The 24,882-nt window shown below is 35.7% G+C and overlaps 1 protein-coding gene across 1 annotated transcript in view; it reads right to left on the reverse strand.

Moving 5' to 3' along the window:
* The window catches only part of DCC (DCC netrin 1 receptor), a 1,221,566-nt gene that overhangs the window by 99,892 nt on the left and 1,096,792 nt on the right, over positions 1 to 24,882 (reverse strand). Inside the window, exons 21-22 of the mRNA XM_025365180.1 lie at positions 23,093 to 23,125; positions 4,973 to 5,038 (exon numbers count right to left, since the gene is read on the reverse strand). Coding sequence (XP_025220965.1) covers positions 4,973 to 5,038; positions 23,093 to 23,125 — 99 coding nt within the window. The remainder of the gene's footprint in view (positions 1 to 4,972; positions 5,039 to 23,092; positions 23,126 to 24,882) is intronic.

The following is a 24,882-nucleotide window of genomic DNA, read 5'->3' on the forward strand; positions in this document are numbered from 1 at the left end:
AGAAAAAAACAGGTTTCCAAAAATAGAGAGCAAACTGCTTCCTTTTTTTCTGACAAGTTTTATAGAGCACTTAATATGATTCTGAGTATTTAAAAATTAATAATGTTGATTTTTTTTTATTAACATTGCTGTGTCAAAGTTTTAAAATTTGTCAAGTTTAACTTTGTCTTTAAAGGTTGAGGTCAATAAAAAACTATTATGAGGTTTATAGATCTTCTAATCAAATTTGTTACACTGATTTTACAAATTATAGGTAGAGCTATCAAAAAAAGGAAATTGCCATTGTGTCTTCTGTAATCAGAAAGGCAGGATTATGTTGAAGTAATTTTCATAGTTCCTATCATTTATACAAATACAAACTACTAAACACATTTTCAGATATTGAAGATTATTCTGCATTAAGAATATGGACCATAATCTAAAATTGAATGCATCATAAAAGAAAAATACTACCACATCACCACATATTAGCTTTGATTCTACCTGCCATCAGAAAATATTTTAGGAAGCCTCTTCCAGTTCTACAGTTTAATTAAGGGCTTCCAACTACAGGAGTAAATATGAACTATAGCTTTGTTTTTCTTTATTTGAATTCCAAGAGTGCATTTTTAAAAGAGTGGCATGCTGTAAAAGAAAGTAAATGATTAGCGAGGTCTAAATTTATTTGCAACTGGCTTGAGTATCCTGACAGTAAGCCATTATTCTATTACAATGCTTTGAAGAATGAATCTAGCAAGTGTAGAGGGAGCTAGGAAACTTCCATAATTCTGTCACTCTAAGGGGAGATGTATGAAATTTTATTGTATACAAAGTTTAAAAACCCAGACTTTAAATGTTTTGATGTAGCCCACTTTATAAGGGTGGGGTGCAATTGGAGTTTTATCACTCAGGGGCCTCACTTGCACATCTACTTGGAAAACATACCCCCTTCTTAAAGCTTAAGACATCAGCAAAAATTTAACTAGAAATCTGGGGTTTCCAGATGTCTTTGCTGATTTGCTTGTAACAGCCAAGGCTAAAGTCATATTATATATCTATCATCATTTGTTTGCTAGCAAAATAGTATAGGAAGCAGATAAAGTTTGGCCTCTACCATCCCTGGCTCTCTGAAGTTATCAATTCCCCTTAATCAGCCAGGCAGCCTGCAATAATTTGTTATTCCAGTAGGGAATCTATAAATATTTCAGATACGTTTTTCATCTCATTCATTTAGCATGAAATCCCTAAAACATCATTAAGTGATGCAGAAAATTGGGAAGGAGTAATGTCAATAATCCATCTAAACTTCTTCAAAGCCACTGAATGGCATTGGTCTATTTTATCTTCATGACTTACTCCTGTGAGATAATGTTTACCAGATCAAATTTAATTTTGGTTATTTTTCTCACTAGGAATCTTAAATGGTAAAACAAAAAGGAACACAATGATGTGGATTTCTCTTTCTCTTCATCTAGAAGGTTAGAACACCTTTGAAAAGGAAAGTGATTGCTGACTTATATGTTCACGTCAAATGTGGGCTCGGATTTCTTTTCGACCAAAAATTCATTTTAATTTGAATAGCAACTTCAAATAGTCAATAACAAACTTCTGAATTCGATCAATAACAAACTTCTGAATTGTGACGTCCAGACTTCATAATTAAAAATACAGGAGGCCCAATTAGGTTAGAATTATTTCTAGTTGCTTATTCATGTATACCTTGAGATGTATATGCACATTGTGATGGCAATCCCTCATATAATTTTTCTTTATCTATTACTCGCAGAAATAATTCAAATGTTACTGGGCCTCCTTATATTTTTAATTGCAATACCTGGCAATTCTTCCCAATACGGGAGTCCTTTTGGACATGCAGTTTAAGAGAGTACATAGTTTTGTGTCTGTGGCTTACATTTGCCCCAGATTTAAGCCTCATAACCACTGCCCAGTAGTGGTTGAAACCTACAGGATGATTTCTCTTTCTCATTCCTTATACCAATTCCCTCTTTAATTTTCTAGTAGTATGTCTCTTCAAAAAGTACTGTCCCGTACCAGTATTCCCTTGACTGGGAATGAATTTTAATGTGAAAATCCTTGTAGAAATAGCATCTTAAAATTGGCTTTGTGAGATGATTCTAAAGGGGACAATGCTAATCTCCTGCATGAACTCCAAAGTTAGAAGCTCTGTATCTCAGGGTATAAAATACAACAATTATGTTTCTCCCAAACAATTTCAGCAACTTCCTTTTTTTAACCTTCCTTTATATCCCTGGGGATTTTCTCATCCTCTCTCATCTCCTGGGGTGTATATTTCTGCTTTGCCTACTCGGGCAATTAACCCTGCTGGTGTATTGGTCCTGCAGTGGGCTGTCCTTCAGTTTGTTCCCATGGCTCATTGCAAGTGCCCTGCACTCGCTGAGGGCTTAGTAGCATTTCTTGACTGACTGTTTGAATACATATAATGTTTTTGGCATATTGTTGAAATTTAAGACAAAATTTGGAGCATGAGATTGAGCAAATGAAATTGCAAAGTTGGGAGGAGGGAATTATCATTACCTATACCCATTTTATGGAGCATGGCCTGGGGTCTGTTTTCTGCCTCAACAAGTCGCTCCTCTCACCTTCCTTCTGTGAGCCTTCTCCCTCCCCTTTTTTTCTTGAGATAGAGCCTTGCTCTGTTGCCCAGGCTGGAGTGTAGTGGTGTGATCTTGGCTCACTGCACCTTCTGGGTTCAAGCGATTCTCCTGCTGCCGCAGTCTCCCGAGTAGCTGGGACTACAGGTGTGTGCCACCACTCCCAGCTAATTTTTTGTAGTTTTAGTAGAGATGGGGTTTCACTGTGTTAGCCAGGATGGTCTTGATTTCCTGACCTCATGATCTGCCCGCCTCGGCCTCCCAAAGGGCTGGGATTACAGGCGTTAAGCCACCACGCCCAACCCTGTGTGCTTTGTAAATTACTTGTTGGGTGTGTTAGGGACTGACAGAGCAAGGCTTTAGTTAAAACAAGTGTCTGAAAGTCAAATACCTACCAGGGATAGTCATGTTATTTAAATGAAGGAAAATGAGGAGTCTAAGAGACAATAGGAAGTTGTGAGTAGCCTGGAAAGAGCATCCTGGGAAGCTTGCTATGTTCTGAATGCTTGTGCCCTTCCAAAATTCTTATGTTGAAACCTAATCCCTGTTAGGGAGGCAATAAGAGGTGGAGCCTTTGGGAGACAATTTGGTCATGAGAGTGGTGGCCTCATAAACGGGATTAGTGCCCTTATTTTACAAAAAGCCTGAGGGAGCTTGTTCACCCTTTCCAACCACCATGGGAGAACACAGCTGGAAGGCATCAACCGTGAAGCAGAGAATGAGCCCGCAGCAGACTCCCAGTCTGCTGGCACCTTGATCTTAGACTTCCTGTCCTCCAAAACAACAATTTCTGTTGTTTATAAGTTACCCCAAATCTAAGGTAATTTTTAATAGCAGCAGATATTGACTCAAAGTTTAAACATAAGACATTCTATGTGTTTCTGGTTAGGTAAAAGGCATTAATAGCAGAGGAAGCTATTGCCGGGGCAATTCAAAAAGAAGTCAAGAGGTGAAAATACCTTTCTAAATCTACCATTGGCCAGAGGAGAGATAATGCTAAGTCTTTGATGCAAGCATTTGGTGTACTCCATATATATATATATACACACACATACACACACACACACACTCTTGTGAAAACTGCCACATTAGATTATAAGAGCCTACGATAAGAAACAATCACTTAATTCACACCACTATTCTAATTTCAAATGCAGCAAACTATTTTTAGATTGAAATTTTGACTTCCTTTCTGGGTTTTTTAACAGGCGATCAAACAAATGGAAATTTATCAGTTCAGTAATCAAGTTTCTTATGAAAACCTGCTAAAATGGTTAAATAATTTTGTTATTTCATAAAATAGAATACTGTATAGCAGCCAAGATAAATGAGTGAGAGCTATTTGTAAACACATGGATACATCTTCAAAACTCAGTTAAAAATGAAAGCAAGTTGTAGCAGGATACAATATCATTTCTATAAATTTGTAAAACTGTAAAACAGTATAATGTTTAGGGATACCTATACATATGTAGTAAACATCAAATTAGAGCACTTATATCAGAGTGAGGAACAGTGTTAAGAAGCATGTGAGAAAACACAGACATAAAAGAGATTTAAATTCCATGCTGTATATTTCATATCTTAACCTTGCTGATGGGTATACAAGTGTTCATTTTCACATTTTGAGTATCTGAAGGTCTTTTTAGTAAACCAAACCAAATAACAGCAATAATTTTTTAAAAACTTGTAAAATGGCCTAATAAATACATTAGTCCCCTGAAAATGTGGCCAGTATTAATCCATCCTTTTAAAGTTTGTTTCAGCAAAACTAACGATAAGATCCTGGAATGCAGCCCCCACATCAACCTTGTCCTTCTGTGGAGTTCTAGGTATTACCTTCATCTGGTCATCCTTAAAGCCAGCAGATACTTGGGCATGCTCCACTAGGATGAGCAGAAATAAATGTCTAATCTAGACAACACAAAGAAAATTTAGCCCTAAGATGCTACAGGATTTTGAAGAATTAACGTTCTCTGCAGGCAAAAATCCAAGTAACTTTAATATATGAAACTGAGTGGGTTTCAATTCAACCAAACTTGGATATCACCTCTCTCAAATAAAATCAGATTCCTGCAAACATTTTAAATATATTGTAACATTTAAAAATCTTGGTATTTAATAGCTTTGTATCATTTATAAAATGCTCTATGCTGGGCTTTTCTGACTCATTTTTTATACAGTTGTCAACTCTTATGGCATCATCTCCTGGTAGAATGTGCTAGAGTTTTGTTTTGTTTTTTTTTTTTTTTAGCAAGCTTCCTGGCACCTGTAGTTGATAGAAAATTTGCCTCAGACACTCTTGAATTAACCAGTTCATTAATATAACTAATTCAATATTACCTAATTTATATACTTACCATTTAGGGTGCTTCTATCAATCAAATTAGTATCAACTGGCCAATAACCTCCATCTCCATGACGACCTGTTCATTGGGAGAGCATGTCACAATGTTAGTACATACCATGAAGGCACAAATGAAACAAAATGAACAGACAAAAAGTATAAACATTTTAACATACACAACAACAGAACAGATTACTTTGACCTCCCCCAGGAAAGCCTGCCAATTCTCATACCCTTACACCTGTAAGAAAATGTTATTTTCCATGTGTGACAAAAACAAGTCAGAAAAGTAAACGCTCTTAAGCTAAATTCAATGTTTCACTGATAAGTCATCCTCCATTCTTTTTATTTCTCCCAATATTCTTATTGGAGTCTTTTAGTAAAGGTGCAGCAGCAGTGTCAATCTAAATACTATTCTTCTGAACTTTTTAGAACAGAAACAACTCAGGTCCTGGCTCCTAGGTCCTGCAGATACTGTCACACATCTGACAAGACTTTATGGCAAATTATTATTATCCTACAAGGGGCCAGCATATTTCATCTTATAACTGGGCTTTGGGTATTCTTTTTGATATGTGTCAAATACGGTACCTGGAAATGAAATTCCACACTGGAAGTAAGAGTGGGGGTTATGTCACAAACCATATGGTCTGACTATTTCCTACAAATACACCGTGAAGGGAAGAAAGCTCCTTCAGTATAGCGTGATTGGAAATTCTGCCTTCCATTAGGTGTATAACAGATGTGAAAGTAGTATTTAAGAGAAATGAGCCAGGAATTCACCAGAAATAATTACACTATCATCCAAAATTTAATTAATGGTGTTTCACCACAGATAATCTTTTTCTCTACTGATACATTCATAGAACTGAAATTATTTGATTAGATTTTGAGTTCTAGAATATCTAGGTAGACTACTTATGTAAAACATTTGAGAGGTGAATCCGTATGCAAACAAAGACCAGAGTATAGGTAATTTTCTATTTTATTTGCGTAAAACGGTTATTTCTGAAACGAGTTCCAATCAGTGAATGACAGAGAAAGCCAACCAGGACACTCAGCTACAATAACATAGGTTGTTTTCTCACATTTATAAATTTCAGTTTTCTTCATCTCTGTAACTTTCAAGTCCTGATTTTGTGACTGTATTTTGCATAACAAACACTACCCTTACTAAAGCTTTCCCAAGATTTTATCATTTCATTTACAAAACAGCTTTCAAGAAACAACTTAGAATCCTGTTAACTGACTCTACATTCACAATTTTAAAAATTCTTTTGGTATCAAGTCAGAGCTGAAGTTAGGATGTCAAATTTCTAGCAAGCAATAAGATAAATTAATTCAGTCACATTATATTATATCTTCGGCATAAAATGGCGTGTTTAATATCTGTTGGGTCAATGACTGTGAGTATGTAAGGAAGTAGGAGATAGGATGGAGGCTCCTATGTGTGTGTGCAGGGGGAAGGTGGTGGTGAGAGGAATAATCAAAATGAGCTGAAATTGTGAAAATTTTAGTGGGCTGACAAAAATGTGGACAAGTCTAACCCTTTTACAAATACCTTGTTTATATAACTCTGATGCATATGGGGTTTCCATGAGCAGTGGATAAGCTTTGCCCACGAGACACCGTGAGATCAAAGTTGGCTGATGTGAGGTGGAAGCTCTACATAAATATTAAGATGACTTTTCTAGCAACTGAAAGCAGCTAGATTGCAAAGCAGTCAGCCAAAAGAGATGCTAACAACCCTATCACTTAGGCCAGTAAAGCAATACATGTTTCCTGTTGGGAATAATCTTGTATTGGCTGGAAATTAGCTAGGTAGCCTACGGAGGATTTTCCTTTTCCTCCAGCAGCCTGGCAAATGTCTTTTTAATGAAGTTTCCAACTCTCCCTGTTATTTGTGGCAGGATGCAAAGAGAAGCCAATAAGCATGTCCATATATTACATACACATATAGCTCTATGGGTACAGCACCCCTTAGATTTAGCGAGGTTATTGATTACATTGTGAATTTCAATAGGTAGAAGAATGAGCAAGTTTAGATTTATAATAATTCAGATTTCTTGCACCACTTCAGACTAAAAACCACAAAACCCATTTCTGGGATATTGATGAGCCTGAGATCTCTTAATCTAAAGACAGAGACATCTAATTTTAATTTTAATTTTAATTTTGAGTGATACTAAGTTTCCATTCCCTGAAATATGTCTTTTAATTTTCAGGAAGTCTCTCTTGATGCAGCCAATTAATAGTAATAATAATAATAATAATAATAATAATAAAAGATTATCCCATTGCTTTAAGGAGAGCATCACAAAGTTGTCAAACGAAGAGACACTAGAGGCTAAAAAAGGAAAGGATATGGATGTATGGGTGTTACTTCTTGGCATATCACAGCATTTTTAAGAGCTTGTTGCTGTAGAACAAATATTGGATATGTTTAGTTACCTTGGTTAATTTCATAAGCACTGATTTAGAGAAAGAGAGGACTAATCAGAATTTAGAAAACAACTAGAGTGAAAGTCAGCTAATGCAAAGATATAAACTACTTCCCTATCTCAGAGGTCTTCATTTTATTAACGAAGCATAAAACTGGTAATAATTCTTTCTAAAATTTATTAAATGCCTACTATATGCAAGGCATAGTCCTAGATCCTCAGGGAAGGAGTAATATAAAGAGATATATTAGATATGGATCCTGCCATGACAGGGAGAGTTGGTTCATTGTAATCAGATCCTATACAGGCCTATTTATGGTTAATATTAACCAGCTGCAGATGGTTCTTAATATATTCTGACATTAAAGATTTAAGAGTAACTTAATTCATTTATTACTATAAACTTACTACTAGGCTTAATTAAAATTGCTTTTTAATTATTAAAGTATTATTAAAATAATTTTGAAAAGAACTGCAAATAAAAATAATATTTTATTTTCAGTCATATAACATTATATATTTCATAGTTATATTTATTTTAAAATCCTGAATTACATTTTTGCATATCATACTAAATTTTTAACAGTTTTACAAAATTCTAAATAATTAAATGGATTTATGGAAATTCAAATATACATTTGGGGGAAATCACATAATACATTTCAGTTTTCTTCCCTCAAATAAAGTTCAATATGGCTTAAAGCATTTTGGAAACGAGTAGTTTATTTTTTTCTTTTTATATGAATAATACAATTTTATACTAATAGTGATCAAAGTGTACTATATGAAGGCCAGGTGCGGTAGCTCATGCCTGTAATCCCAGAACTTTGGGAGGCCGAGGAGGGTGGATCACTTGAGGTCGGGAAATCAAGACCAGCCTGGGTGACATGGCAAAACCTCGTCTCTACTAAAAATACAAAAATTAGCCAAGCGTGGTGGCGCGTGCCTGTAGTCCCAGCTACTCCGGAGGCAGAGGCAAAATTGCTTGAACTAGGGAGGCAGAGGTTGCAGTGAGCCGAGATCGCGCCACTGAACTCCAGCCTGGGCGACAAAGCAAGACTCTGGCTCAGTATAAAACAAAACAAAACAAAGCAAAAAAACAAACAATAACAACAAAACAAAGTGCACTATATGAATATAATTCTACAGGATATAAAGAAGAATTCTGTATTGGATTACTGTGTATCTATGTTTTCTCAATAACACAAATTGAGGATGAGGGAAGAATGAGATATTAAAGAGTAATGAATTCATTTTCACTTAACAACCAGCTAATTTCATTTAAAAAAACAAAAACAAAAAGAAAAAAAGTTCTGCCAGAAAGTTTTGATAATGAAAGCAAATGATTTTCTACTTTTACGATAGATTTTGGAACCAGGAAATGGTAGCTTCAGAAACAAAAATTAAATAAATATTAAATAGGCATTGGCTGAGTTAAAATAGAGGCAGTTTGTGGCTGTTTTGAGTTATTCAAAATAGCTTTTATATGTTTAATTTTTTTTTTTAAATACTGCTTAGGCAGGTCCTAACCAGAAATTTCATGCACCTCTCCTTTCTTTGAATTTTTAAAATGTTATAAACTATAAAATCGTTTAAGGGGTTGCCTTTTACATTTTGTCTAAAAGATTGGCCTTATAAGGAATCTTTTTATCCCTTTTTGGCACATGCCATATGATTCTTCAGACAAAACTCTTCTTGATCTCTCTGCTGCCTGTTCTCTAAATTGAAGAAAAAAATGGCAGAAGTAATATGACTTCCTTTAGGAAGTCTGTTCATTGTTATATTCCTTTGCGCTAACTGAAGAGATGTGCGAATTGTGTTCTCAATGTCCTATGAATAAGTAAAGCTAGTTAGGATTCTTTGTAGTATTATTTTAATACTAAGCACAAATCTTAAGTTATTACTAGTATGCAATTTATTATTTATGTTCTCATCCTTACATGTCACCTAAATTATTTGTGTATTTTTATTGTGGTATATCTCTAAAATGAAATAACATTAATGTTTATATTAAATCCTTATTTGCAGCATACATGGGCAGATTGAGAATCTTTTCCATAATAAAAAATTTTCAGCACTGAACAAAGATTAATTCAATTGGGATTTCAGTCCTAGAGTCTAGTTTTTCTGCGTGATTGTTTATAAGTTCAGAGAAGAGAGAGTGGAAAATTAATCTGCAGAAGACATGGAGAAAAGTGGATGTGATAGTTCTAATCATTTGTTTACTCCATCTTCCCTAAATGGGCATAAGAGAGGATCATCCAGGATGACATTCATACAATCAATCCCTAGAGAAAAACATATGGCCCATAATCTAAATCAAATGGACAGATTGGTCATCTAACAAATGTTCAATGTATATCCTTCCAAGGATGCAGAGCACTGAGATATCTTCTTGATCTTAAAATTTGTTATCTGAAAATTCTAATGATAATGATAGAAATTGCATTGATTTTCTGTCTTGTGTACCAGCAGATAAAGAATATCCAGTAATATTACTTGAATACAGTTTTACTGTTCATCCAACACACAGATCATATTGAGATACATTTAAAGTAGGTAATTTGTCAGAGACTGAAATGTGTTTCTAAAAGATCGGTTTACCAGGCAGTTGATAACAATGCTGATTTTAAACAAAGGCATCAGGCATCAAACACCAGAAAGCAAAATCATAACCAATACGTAAGATATTTCAAATAGTTTAATAGAAAAGAAGTAATGAGCTCTCTTCACCTTTTCCTAAGGTTCAACACATTGTTTTCAAATCAACATAAAAGAAAGTTCACTGACTGAAAGAAAATAGATTGTTACTGCTATGGCTGCCACATATTGAGCCCTGGTGCTCAACAAATCCTTGCTGCTTTCCCTTCTTTGAAACCTTTGGTTTTATTTTTCACCTGTGGAAAGTCTAAGGGCAATAATCTGCAGGATATGAATGCATTTGGTAAACTACTCTGAGCCAGACAAAGTGCAAGAAAACCAAATATGCCATTACCCATATTTCTCTTAATCATAAGTATATTTTTGCAATTCCAATTTCTGTATTTAGACCATAAAATATGAACAGGTTAGACTCTTCCTAAGAAGTAAATTCATTTTTTTAAAATCCTTAGAAATCAAATTCAAAACTAAGGTAATTTCACACACAAATAAAATGAAATTGAGTGAGCATAGAGTTATTACAAAAAAATATCAGGATACAAAACAGAAACTGTGGGCATCCTAAACAAATTTAAACAAATTTATTTCTTATCGTAATTTCTGTTCTTGGTTTACATCTTAGCCTGATAATGGATCTTGACTGTCTGAGGTATACATGTTGTCTCTTGCAGAGTTTGGCAAATAATAGGTGAAAAAAATTGTCTGTGTAATCTTCTAAAGTAAGAAAAACGTTTACAAATATTGCATTATTTTTTGCAAGCACCAAAGTAAAGGCAGTACACTTTGCCAGGCCAACAAGTAAAAGCAGTATACTTTGCCAGGCCAACCCATATATATGTATTTTTTTTTTTTAGAAGAACACTAGTTTCTCTTATGAATTCTACTACTTCTCATTCTTACATTCTTGATGTCTCATAAGGGAGAGTGGAAAAAACTGAAAAGGCAAGTATTAGGGAACCAAAGGAGCTGGACAGATCAAGATCTTTAGATAACAGGAAAGTAGTTAACCTCCTTCTTAAATATTTCAGGTCAGAAAAGATGATAAGTTCTGACCTCCATGATAATAACTACACTTAGTCTCTCTCCCTTACCTGGCTGCTGATGAAGACTTGTCAGCTGCTCCTGATCACCCATGTCACAACCTTCTACACAGCTAAAGCCCAATATGTTTATTAGGTATTATAATTATTATTCATGCACATTAGGAAGGAAACATCTGAATAACAATTGAATTCTTAATAGAATAAAATATAAAGATGGCTTAATAATATTAGTAGTATGGTGGTAGATAGTGGTCCCTGAAGTCCTTCCTCTCATTGGAATCTCCTTTTATGCACACTTGCCTCTAGTATATCTGAAAAAACAATCAGTTAGAGGTCTAAGAAACCACTTTTATATGCAGCTTAGTCTTTATTAAAATCTAAAAAGCATTCTGTTCCTCAAAATATGGGCACTGTCTTGGATGACTGGATATTTCCAAGAGCTAGTTCATTTGCCAGGTTACAACATGAAGAATGAGACAATCTTTTTTGGCTTATAAAAGAGCATCTGTTCTCAAAGACCACGGAATGATCCATAAAAGCGCCCCCCATCTGCATGGTTCACAAGCTTATCCCAAAGGCAGGTGTGAGATACATTTGTGCCTGAGCAAATTTGCCAAGCATCCCGGGAAGAAGAGGCAGAAGAGGATGAGAGAGTTCTCTTCTCCAAGTGACTACAGGTCTGGAAGTTGCAGCTGCAGTCTGAAAACACTAGAACATGAGCATCCTGCTGGTGCCCTGCTAGTCTGTGTAGATAATGACACTGTTGGAGCACAGTGTTTCATCATTCATGTCTCCAACCATGTTTCATCCATCCACTCAACAAACGCATTAAGTAGATCCACAGTGCTAAGCATTAGGAATATAAAATGACTATTGCAGAAGTTTGTAAGTCAGTGAGATGGAAAATGTTAAGTGAATAATTATAACCATATGGTAATTTCCAAAAATTAAAAAAAAAAAAAAAAACCCAAAACCCAAAAACAACAAAACGAACAAATAGGTGACCCAGTGGAAAAACAGAATGATTATCCACTTACACCTAGCAAAAGGCTTCACAGAGGAGGTGGCATTTGATGTGAGAATTCTTTTTGCAAGTACCAAAGTAAAAGCAGTATACTTTGCCAGGCCAACTAGTGGGGAAAATATGTGTGTGTATATCTATATCTCTATCTATATATAATATACATATATATTTTAAGAAGCACATTGGCTACTCCTATGAATTTTACCACAGTAAAAGCAGTATACTTTGCCAGGCCAACCAGCGGAGGAAAATATACATGTATATATAAATATAAATATATATTGTATATAATAAATATGTATCATAAAATATATATTATAAATATGTAAATGCACAGACACATACATATATATTTTAAGAAACACATTGGTTACTCCTATGAATTCTACTACTTCTCATTCTCACATTCTTGATGTCTCACAAGGGAGAGTGGACAAAAACTGAAAAGGCAAAAATTAGGGAACAAAAGAAGCTGGACAGATCAAGATCTGTCTTGATTTATTAGTTAGAGAACAGTGAGGTGGATGAGCTTAGAGAAAAAAAGGCAGAGGTACAATAATAAAACTCCCTAAATGCTCTGCAAAAGGGTCTAGAATTTATCTTATAGAGGTTAGGGATCCACTGAAGATATTTTAAGCAGAACACTGACTAATTACACATGTATTTTAGAAAGATTATTCTGGATGAGTGTGGAACTAAATGGATCAGAATAAACTGTTGCAATAAATATGACAATAATATTAATTATGCATCTCTAAGGCAGACATTATTAACCTCATTTTATAGCTCAGAAAACTGTAGCTCAGAAAGATGAATAAACTTGGGGTTTCATTTGAAGTAGCTGAGACTGTATGACTCTGATGATGATGATTTTAGCATTATTGGTGAATTAATAACTAAAAGAAGGAATGTGGGGGCGGGAGCTGTGGCTCATTCTTATAATACCCGCACTTTGGGAGGCCGAGGCTGGCAGATCACCTGAGATCAGGAGTTCGAGACCAACCTGGCCAACATGGTGAAACCCTACCTCTACTAAAAATACAAAATTTGGCCGGGCATAGTGGGGCAGGCACTTGTAATCCCATCTACTCGGGAGGCTGAGGCAGAAGAATTGCTTGAACCCAGGAGGCGGAGGTTGCAGTGAGCCAAGATCATGCAACTGTACTCCAGTCCAGGTGATAGAATGAGACTCTGTCTCAAAACAGGAGAAATGGGGAAAATGGATGGTGGACAGAAATTAGAGCACTTCAAAGGGTTGGTCTTGGGGTATAAGGGTGAGAGTTTAGGTGTGTGTGACTTGAGATGTTGGCTCTTTTCTCAATTGAACATACAGAACAAAACAAGGCTTTGGCTGGGAATGAAAAATAGTTTCTTTGTAACTATGCAGAGTACTATAAAAAGTGAAGGTGCCACCTCAGGAAACGTGTAACAGAAGTGGCAAAAAAACACAAAAGCCAAGAAAATTCTTTGAAGATGACTGCTACTGAGGCCCATTCCTACTCCCATCCCGTCATCCTTTTCTCTCCCTATCCCACAGTCACACCCCTCCAAGCAGGAAATGATCAATATCAGCAACCAAGAGTGGATGGATTTCCAGGACTCGGGATACAAGGGAGCAGGCAGGTCTTCACTGGCCGGCGTAGACAATAGCTACTTGATATGTTGAAAAGTAGGAAAGCTCCAGAACTACTACGTTAGAGTGGAGAGAAATAGCAAAAGCCTCTTCACCAACATAGGTCTCTGCCATAATGTACTACTCTGCAAAGGTAGGCATGAGACATGTTTGTGCCTGAGCCAGTTACATCCTAACTGTTCCTGGAGCCCATCCTGTAGTCCTCACTATTTTCCCAGTGTCTTGGCTTCCTAACTTTTCCATCCTAGAATTTCTCTACATAAAGGATCACCTACTCTTTCCCCTGGTAATAGTTTTCATTGAGTCGAGTTCTACTCATATATTTAAAGCCCAGTCTTAGGTTTTAAGAAGTATTTTGTAATTCAGCCCACAATGATTTCTTATCTGAAATCCCATAGCATACACATGTGGACAGTACCATCTGATTTGGCATTTTGTATTTTTCATACTGGACTGGAAGTGTTAATATTCTCCTAACTATATTGCAAGCTTCTTGAAAATGGATCCATGGAACTATACTTCCTTCTAACGCTTTGCCAGGATCATTTTCTTCTAATGCTTCTAGTGCCAGCACAGTACTGGATACGTAGTTATCCACAAGTTATCAAAAGTGAGTCTAGTTCTTTTTGCACTTCATAGCCACAATTTTAACAAACTTATCAGCTTCCATTAGTTTTGATTTTCTCCTTTCTGTACTCAGAATTCCAAGCAGCTGGTGAATTTCAAATCTATAAATTTTCTGCTAACAAGGAAGGACAGCAAGACTGGAGGTCATAAAAAGAGTGCAGGAGGTCACAGCCATCTACAAATGTAACTACTATTAGCTGAATTACAGAGAACTTGTTTTTCTATTTAGTTTTTATTTTAGTAGGTGATTATCAAATATACTTTTCCCTGTTGGAAATACATGTATAACTTCTCGTCTCCTCCAAGATCAGTAAATCTACAATATCCACAGCTATGTGCACTATGACTTTGAGCTGTCCAATCTATACTTTTCATTCAATGGTAAAACTTATCTTTCCAGATTACTCTGTAGCTGCTTCCCAAATATTTGTGTCATGATTCTATTAAGCAAACACGTATCAGACAACTAAAATAGGATAAATTCTAAATTAGGGAGGTGGAGATGACAATGTGAAGAATCCAGCCAGTTCTCTGTCCTTGGGGAATTTAAAATCTGGTCAAGAAGCTAAGAATATAAATAGCAAAGTATAAGAAATGGAAAACACAATAAGATGGGTGTGATGAAAATACAGGTGAATAAAAGACCAGAAAGGTAAGAAAGGATTCTTGAAAAAAGTAAAATTGAGAAGGGAGTCTTAAAGAAGACTTTGCTTAGTTGAGAAAGAAAGAAAGTATAGCTAAGGCTGAGAAAATGGTACACATTACAGCATGCAGCTGTGAAAAAAATGCACTTTTCCATGGTGATTTGTGACTGTGGCATATGTGGAGGGATCTATTGGCCATGAGTCCAGGAAAGAGATGTTAGAGTCAGACAGCCAAGGTCTTTTTTTTTTTTTAATTTATTTATTATTATTATACTTTAAGTTGTAGGGTACATGTGCATAACGTGCAGGTTTGTTACATATGTATACTTGTGCCATGTTGGTCTACTGCACCCATCAACTCGTCATTTACATCAGGTATAACTCCCAATGCAATCCCTCCCCCCTCCCCCTCCCCAAGGTCTTGATGTCAAAGAACTGACCTCATCCCCAAAGCAATAGTGACCCATCTGTGTTTTGGAAAGAAAATTGAGGTGGCAGAGTCTAGGACTGATTGAAGTGGGCAGAAAATAAAGCTAGGAAGACCTTGTACTTGGCCAATGTCTATAGCAAGGAAATGGCATCCAAAATACAGTGGCTCTTACAAGAAGAACCTGTTTATGGAATTTTATTTGAAGTGTATAAACAAAAATGTCTACTTTAGAGGTGTGAGAAGGTTAAAATTCTCCCATGAATCGCGACAATTCCTATGAGTACTGAGTATGTTTTTGTTCCTTCAAAGTTACCTATTAAAACATGAAAACTGCTGAGAAGTTGATATAGACAGCTACTTGACTGCTTGCTGGGAACATGATAAGCACCTTAACACTCCATTAAAAGCACATTATTCATTTTCTGCTACTACTATTTCACCACAGTCCTAATTTATGAAATTGCAAAATTTTGGACCTGTGAAAAACCCAGGTGAGAATAGCCTTTTCAAGTGGGTGTAGCAAGCAGCCAAATAATAACTGCATTGAAACTATGCACAATAATAGGGTAAGAAGAAGTTTTAATTTTCAATTAAACAGCTCCCATCAGAAGGCACTAAAGGTTTTCATTTTTCACACAGCAGCCTGGCTGCTGTAATCCAAACCCTGCAAAGTCTGGATTACATTAACTAAATTCCAAGCTTGACTAGACTGCCTCGAAAACCCTATTTCTCTGAAATGGAAACAATTAACATTCTGTTTATTCATGAGATTAAAACTGCTGAGGTGTAAAATGGCAGGTGCAGTGTTAAGTACTTTGCCTGAATACCCTATTGAGGAAAGATGAAGTCCTTTAAACTAGGTGAACTTATGTTGATGCCATTTAGGTATAACTTTCTTGATGACAGATCATGAGTCTGCATTTCCAGAAATTATACATCGTCGAGAGCAGAGATTCTCCAGTTAGGTAGCCTGGGTATGTATCTGGGCCTAATCACTGTCAAACTAAAAATAAAGATATATAGAGTTGAATCTCTGAGTAAAGAAGATATTTGAGAATATGAACTGCAATTCAGGACACACAAACCAAAGTAGCTGCAGGGGAGTCTAGAGAATAAAGGGAAAGGCAGGAGTTTTATTGGGGAATAGAGGAAGGTTATGCAAGTTGTTTTGAAAGTAAGTTAATTGGTGCTGGTAGTGTCTTCCAGGAGCTGCTGAGTATCAGCAGGTGTTAGGTAAGACTTGGAATCTTAGAATCATGACCAGGTCCTTGCAGTTTTGGGTTTAGTCTCACAAGACAGTTCCTGGAATAAATGTATGTGATCTGAGTGCTTTTCCTTATAACCTCCTGACTCCATTTTAGTTGGGTATGACATGAATGACTCCATTTTGTATAATCAACTTTCACACCACTTACATACTGTGAGTGTTTGGGCACATTTTAACCTCTCTCTTTTTCTACATCTGTAAGGGTGCTATGAGAATTAAATAGGATTGCATGTACCCAGTGCATAGAAGAGTAGTTGACACATGGTGGAAAAACCGTAAATGTGAGATGCTTCACTATGCAAAGATGTTATACCTGAGTTTTTAATTCTAATACCAACCTTAAAACTTCAGAATTTTAAATCTTGAAAGAAACCAAATGATAATCTAGTCTAAACTCATCATTTTACAGGTGAAGGTGTCGAGAGATGCTAAGTCACCTGCCCAACATTACACAAGAGGTCCCGGTGGCAGGGCTGTGCTAGAACTGAAGGTATCTAATTCCATTCCAGTGCTCCTACAGCACACACTGAGTGACTTCCAAATGAAAAGTTAGAGCATTATCAGTCATTACCACAATCCACAGGAGAGTAATTCTTCCTCCTTGTTGGATAGTCAGTTTACAGCAGGTTTTCTTCATCTGGATCTGTAAACTGCCCTATGTACATAGGGCTCTTCCCTAGGCCTAGTGTTTCAGATCACCCGTTTGCCAGGTCATGGAGAATTAAATACACTTGAGAGTGCTCAAAGTGAGCACTTTCTTTGTAATTCATCTCAGCAATGGTGAAAATCACTTCATGAGAATCCTGCCCACTTTAAGGTACAGTATCATCGCCATAGCACCTATTCTATTGTTACAATGGGCAGACATAGAAACACACATGAAAGAGTAAACATTTCTGCCGATGCTAGGAACATCAATTTTCATTCAAAGACATCGCAAAGTGGAGAACAATATTTGGGCATTAAATGGGACATAATGATGCAAAAAAAATACCTTAAAAGTTTGATCTAATAATCACTTTTGAGAAGCAGTCATGTTTCAGAGTTACAGCTAACCTCCATTGCAAACTCAAAAAAAAGGGATTTTCTAAAATGCTTCTGTGACACACTCTAAAAGGTTTGAGCTGATTTTAGAATGGAAATCAAATTTTTAAAATAAATATAGTAACCATTTACAGTAGAAAGACTGCACATTCTAGGAACCAGAAAGAAGTTTTGAGTTCTAACTGCCAACAGCTCTTTATGTGATCCTGAGCAAAATGTTTACCTTCTGCTTCTTTATTGGAAAAACTGGGAAAAAAATAGTGAAGGAATGAAATAACAGCTTTCTTTTTAAATGTGGATGCTATAGACTGAATTGCTTCCCCAAAAATGTGTATATTGAATCTCTAACCCACAATATGATTATATTTGAATATAGGGCCTTTATGAAAGTAATTAAATCATAAGGTTAAATGAAATCATAAAGTAGGGCCCCAATCCAATAGGATTAGTGTCCTTTGAAGACAAGACACCAGAGAGGTCATTCTCCATCACGGGAAGACACAGCAAGAAGGCCATCTACAAGCCAGGAAGAAGACCCTCACCAGAAACTGACCACGCTGAGCCTTGATCTGGGACTTCCAGCCTTCAGAGCTCTGAGAAGATAAGTTTCTGTTGTTTAACCCACCCGGTATATAGAGTTTTGTATTGACAACCCAAGCTGGCTTAGACAGTGAATTATCACCATCCCTGTTTCCTGAAATAAAGAAGTGTGAGGATCATGTAATCAGTGCTGTGGCCACCCCACTAACAAGATGACCTCAGATTGAGAGTTATTTGCCTTGTTATTTAGAATATTCAGAGATGCGAAAAGGAAGATCTATGTAGGGAAAATAACAGTAGACAAAACTTCAGATAAAGCAACTTTATAACTATATGTCAAATATGAATGTGTGGCTATATATATGTAACATATCTGTTGTAATGCAGTTGATGGTTAAAATCAGGGCTGGGCATGGTGGCTCATGCCTGGAATCCCAGCACTTTAAGAGGCCAAGACAGGCAGATCACAAGGTCAGGAGATCGAGACCATCCTGGTGAACACGGTGAAATCCTGTCTCTACTAAAAATATAAGAAAATTAGCCGAGCATGGTGGCACACACTTGTAATCCCAGTTACTCAGGAGGCTGAGGCAGGAGAATCGCTTGAACCCAGGAGGCAGAGGTTGCAGCGAGCCAAAATTGTGCCATTGCACTCTAGTCTAGGTAACAGAGTGAGACTCTGTCTCAAAAAATTAAAAAAAAAAAAAAAACGGAAAAAGAAAATAAAATATTAAAAAAAACACTTTTGGAATGTGGTTTCTGGGGCTGGAATTATGGCCTTTATACTTACTAGTTGTGTTTCAATAGACACATAACAACTCTCTGAGCTTCAGTTTCTTCCTTGGTAAAATGGAGACAATAATAGTACCTTTCTCACAGTACTGTATGAGAATTAAGTGAGTCATCCTGTAAAACTTCTAAAACAGTGACTGCTGGCAAGAGCTGCATAGGGGTTCATTTTACCATTACATAGGCTCACATCAGCAGAGACAAATTGAAGGAGTTTTAATCAAAATATAGAAAAAAAGGAAAAAATCAAAAGTCAAAACAAAAATCAAAACGATTATTGAATTCATAGACAGAGAGAGTAGAAGGATGGTTACTAGAGGCTGGGAATGGTAGTGGGGGGCTGGGGAGAGGGGAGGTGAAGATGATCAATGGGTATAAAAATATAGTTAGAAATAATGAGTAAGACCTACTATTTGATAGCACAACAGGGTAACTATAGTCAATAACTTAATTGTACATTTTTAAATGAAGAGTGTAATTGAATTGTAAGTCAACAGATAAATGCTTGAAGGGATGGATACCCCATTCTCCATGATGTGCTTAATTCACATTGTATGCTTGCATCAAAACATCTCATGTACCCTACAAATATATACACCTACTATGTATACACCCAAAAATTAAAAATAATTTAATTTTTTAAAGCATAGCTTTTCTATCTAACCTTTTTCTATCTAACCTTCACATAGCCTGTGCAATTTCCTTACCCAACCCTCCAAAAAAATGAAACTCTGGTTTATCTCTAAAATTTCTTTTACTTCCAAACTTATTTGCCACCTGTGCCTGGAAGAATCTACAGAAATAATTAGGACATGGAGCAAGAGAGAGGGTGATGCAAAAAAGGAGAATTATAGAGAAGGTCAAGATTAGAAAGTTTTAAAAATGCTAGATTTCATCGATTTACAATTACATAAAGTAATCAGGAGTTCCATGTTAATTGCCTATCATTGTCAAACAACTGCTATACCACTGCTCAGAAGAAAATATTTTCTCCAAATCAAAACCATTTCAAATGACTTTTGTTTTCACATTTATATTCTTCATGACAGATCTTCAATCTCTAAAATAATAATTGTGACAAGAATCTGAACAGATACTTTTTTAGGACAATCAAAACTGGTCTCACTTTCTCTCATATAAGTCAAATTCAACCTCTTGCTTCCTTATTTAGGATTCATCTTTGCAAAGTTAATTCTGACCCCAGTGCCACATTTTTTTCTCTGAGGGAATTTTCTCTCAGCAGAAATTCAGCTCCTGTCATAAATGTAATAGTGGGATCATTTCTCCACGAGAAGGGGGCAAATAGGTCTAACAGTGGACACGGTAAAACGTATTCACCTAATTTGCTGTGTGCTGGGAATGGGAGAATTAAGATCAGCCTTTTCCTATTATTTTCATCAATCTTAGAGGGATCTTTAATCTGGGTTATTTCTCATGCATATGGTCATTAACTCAGAAGACTGATTTTGTTTATAAAATGTGCTTTGAGGGTGTAGCAAATTTTATATGCTTTCTTTGTAAAAAGTTAAAGATATTATTTATAACCACTAAATTACATGTCATCAGTCCCTCTCAATTTTATAAGTGAATTGAGTTTGAGGTAAAATTTAGAACCTATCAACTTGATCAACTAACTATATGCCAGCTGTGACTGAATAAGGCTCCAAGTTACATATGTGACAGAATCCTTCTGAGCAATATTAGATGAAGAAAAAGAACAATTGACTCAATATATTAATGGACTCAGCCACTGGCAGTAATTCTTGAGGGGGTCCTTTTGGGCACAAGTATACATATGTAACAAACCTGCACATTATGCACATGTACCCTACAACTTACAGTATAATAATAATAAATAAATTAAAAAAAAAAAAAGAACTAGCCTGATTTATTGTAGATGGAGACTCAAAGTAAAATCCATGGAAGATGTGTGATCATAGGGATGGGGAAATAATTTAGTCATTTACCTTTCATCAAATAATCAATTTACAGAATATATGTGTGGTGGTTTAAAATAATATTAAGCAAAACAGTTACCTTAAAAAACTAAAAGCAATTAGCAACAGAAAAAACAAAGTAATAGTATCCAGAGAGAAGTGGAAAGCTATTTATTGAGAAGCTTGGACATGTTGTCAACTAAGTGGCTAATAATGACATTTCTTTTTTTTTTTTTTTTTTTGAGACAGTGTCTTGCTCTGTCCCAGGCTGGAGTGCAGTGGCATGATCTCGGCTCACTGCAAGCTCCGCCTCCCAGGTTCAAGCCATTCTCCTGCCTCAGCCTCCCGAGTAGCTGGGACTACAGGTGCCTGCCACCACGCCCAGCTAATATTTTGTATTTTTAGTAGAGACAGGGTTTCACTGTGTTAGCCAGGATGGTCTTGATCTCCTGACCTCATGATCCACCCGCCTCGGCCTCCCAAAGTAATAATTACGTTTCAACTAGTTCAGTTGTTTTATTTTTTTCTCTATTTATTATTTTTAAACATAATTTCAAAACTTAGGAGTTATCTGTCTGTGGAGGCTTCAAATTTATTTAAGTAAAGAAGGTTATGAGAGGTTGTTTCAATTGTTTGATAACTGCAGTAGTAAAGCTGCTTCTATTAACTATTCCAGATTTGGATTTGACCAAGACTAATATTTAATTTACCTATGTAAATACATGCCAAGTGATAATTACTCATCATTAATATTTTTTACAAATATTATTTAGTAGATATTAATCATATGAAAATATTTTCAGTAGAAGCAGGCAGGAGCAGTTAGATTAATGAAAATCTTAACCCTGAGTAGGCATTGCTGTACACAGTCTCATTTCAATTATTCCACATGTAAACCCTTAGCCATGTTCTGTTAAGCAGCTGCATAGCATATGTCGCCAGAGAAGAATGTAAACACAAGACCACTGGAGAATATGCTAGTCATGCAGGCAGCCTTCTGCTGTTAGGGAGAGCCAGCATCCAGAGGTTTAAGATTTGTCAAAAGTTAAAAAGTATTAATGTCGAAAGAAAGCATTCCCCTAATCTCACAACATGGCGCCTTATGAGACACGATGTTTGCAAGTTAAGTTCTGCCCACAGTAGATGTCCAAAGCAGGAAGGAAACAAACTATATGAACTATAGACTCTCAATCTACAAATACTGATAGCACTGACTACGACCAGTTTATAGTATTTCCTAACTCTTCTGGAAAGAAAATAACATCCTGAAAAAAATAACTCATAAACTATTCATTTTCTCCCTCAGCTTTCTACTAATTGTCCTTTGTGTAAAGATAATAGAATTCTAATTTATCAATCAGCCTACAAATCACGGTAATAGTAAATTCAAATCTACTTATAAGTTAATGGATAACTCTTATTTATCTCCATTTTGTCTCTGTGTAAAACTTTCCTTGTATCTCTACACAAATCAGTTTTTAGTAAATAAATAAGGAAAAGGGAGAAAATACTGTACTCTGAGTCAAATGAGCATCTGATTCACTGAATAAAAGCTTTCTGGCTTCAAAATGAACAACGATAATGCCCTAAAAAAGTTGACCCAACTTTGATTTGATATAGTAAAAGGAGCTCATTACAGAGGAAAATCACACATAATTTACGGTTTTTGTCTGTAGAGCTACAGAACTTTAATCCATAGCTCATGAAAGGGTGCAAGAGCAGCTTGAAAATTATGCTGAGCTTAATTATACTTAATGTGAATTATTCAGAAGTGCAGAGACTAAAAATTTATTTCATACAAAGAAGCTTGACATTTTAATTGGTCCTTCAGAATAGAGACAAAACAATTTCCTCTCAAGAAAATTTACATCTTCCTTATCAGAGCCGCAGCCTCAGCCAAGCAGAACTTCATTAACAAGATTAATCATCACGCCAGTGTCTGCTTCATCAGGTGTATGGTCCAGGTGAAAAGAGGAATATAAAGTGATGACTGACATTTCTAACAGACAGGATTGATTCAAGGAACACAAAATGACAGATTGAGCCACCATACCTTGGTCATTAGCCATTTTGTCAGGGTGTTCCACTGTGTGGGAAAAAAGAAATAATATTATTAGACTGACATTTCCTAGCAAGAAAGCTGACATATCAAACCAACAGTTCTTTTTAGCAAGTTTTTATTTCAAGGTTAGTGCCCTATTGAAATAAAATTGATAATGACCCAAACTTGCATGTTTATTTCTATTAAATAAGTATTCAGAGAAAAAAAATTGAAAATAATGTTTTTGCTGTACAAATTTATCCTAAAATTATCTTACTTTTCATATCCCTCTAAACATAAACTCAGAGCAATTACATAAATTTAATTAAAACTAGAATTAACAGTAAAAAAAAACCGCACACAATTACCAAGTAATTATATCACCCATATATATATAGTTACGAAAGTTCAGGAAGCTATTTTCTTGTATGTGGCTTTTCTTTAAACAACTTCACCAATTCTCACATCGATTGGGTAAAATAATTGGCTATCATAAATATGGTAGAATGTAATCTAAATATCTTGATAAATCTTTAGCCCTTGTGAAGATAGCTCTTGAGTTGTTGACAATTTCGGATGACTTATAAGTAATAGTCTTAAAAATGACTTTTTGAAATTTAAATTTAAAAATATAAAAATTTTAAATTTTAAACTCGCTAAATTTTGTTTTAAAGATGACTTTTTTTCCTGCTAATCAAATGAACCTAAATAAGAGGTAAATCTCTAGTATTATCATATTTATGAAAATTATATGATATTTTGACCAAGGCAGACCTTCATAAGCTTCCCTCCATCAATTACTAATAGAATTATTTTTACCTAGACTTGACCGTCTTTGAGTTTTGAGTCTTTGGGGCATATTTAACTCACTTAATTCCTTTCAAACTTGATAGATAGGATACAACACTTGCCGATTGCTTCCTGTACATGTCTCAGTAAAACTCACATAGAGAAAATATAATAAGCAGCACCTGATAATATAGTCTCTCATCTGATGTGGCGCTATTATAGCACATCAATCATCGTTTGAAAAATACCTTAAATGCCCTACAGGTGGTGATCCTTCCTTTTCTAAATAAAGCAGCACAAATCATTGTCTAATAAGAATGTTTAGAATTGAAATACGTAAATATTGATTCTGTGAATGAAAGCCCCTTTCAGATGAACAGGGTTTATGTCTATTACATCCTAAGAAAGATTTCTAAACCAGAAATCAATTATAATTTCTTTCATTTAAACATAACATATAGGCATATTCTATGAAAAGATATCTTGATAAGTAGATTTTGAATTGTAAATTACTATTTGGAAAATGGTATATATACAATTATTTTTATATTATTATTATTTTTAAGATGGAATCTTGCTCTGTCACCCAGGCTGGAATGCAGTGGCCGATCTCAGCTCACTGCAACATCTGCCTCCCATGTTCAAGCGATTCTCCTGCCTCAGGCTCCCAAGTAGCTGGTACTACAGGCATGTGCCACCATGCCTGGCTAATTTTTTGTATTTTTAGTAGAGATGGGGTTTCACCACGTTAGCCAGGATGGTCTCAATCTCCTGACCTCATGATCCACCCACCTCAGCTTCCCAAAGTGCTGGGATTACAGGCGTGAGCCACCGCGCCCGGCCAGTGTTTATTATTTTACAATTCTATAAGTATTATTTTAAAAAGTTATTCAGATACAATTGAAAAGTAAAAGGCTGCCCATATTTAATGTATGCAATTCAATGAGCTTGAGAGTAAGGATATACTTATGAAACCATCACCACCTTCAAAGCCACAGACTTGCCCCTAAACT

Source organism: Theropithecus gelada, chromosome 18 (genome assembly GCF_003255815.1).
Source record: "Theropithecus gelada isolate Dixy chromosome 18, Tgel_1.0, whole genome shotgun sequence".
NCBI classification, from domain to species: Eukaryota; Metazoa; Chordata; class Mammalia; order Primates; family Cercopithecidae; genus Theropithecus; species Theropithecus gelada.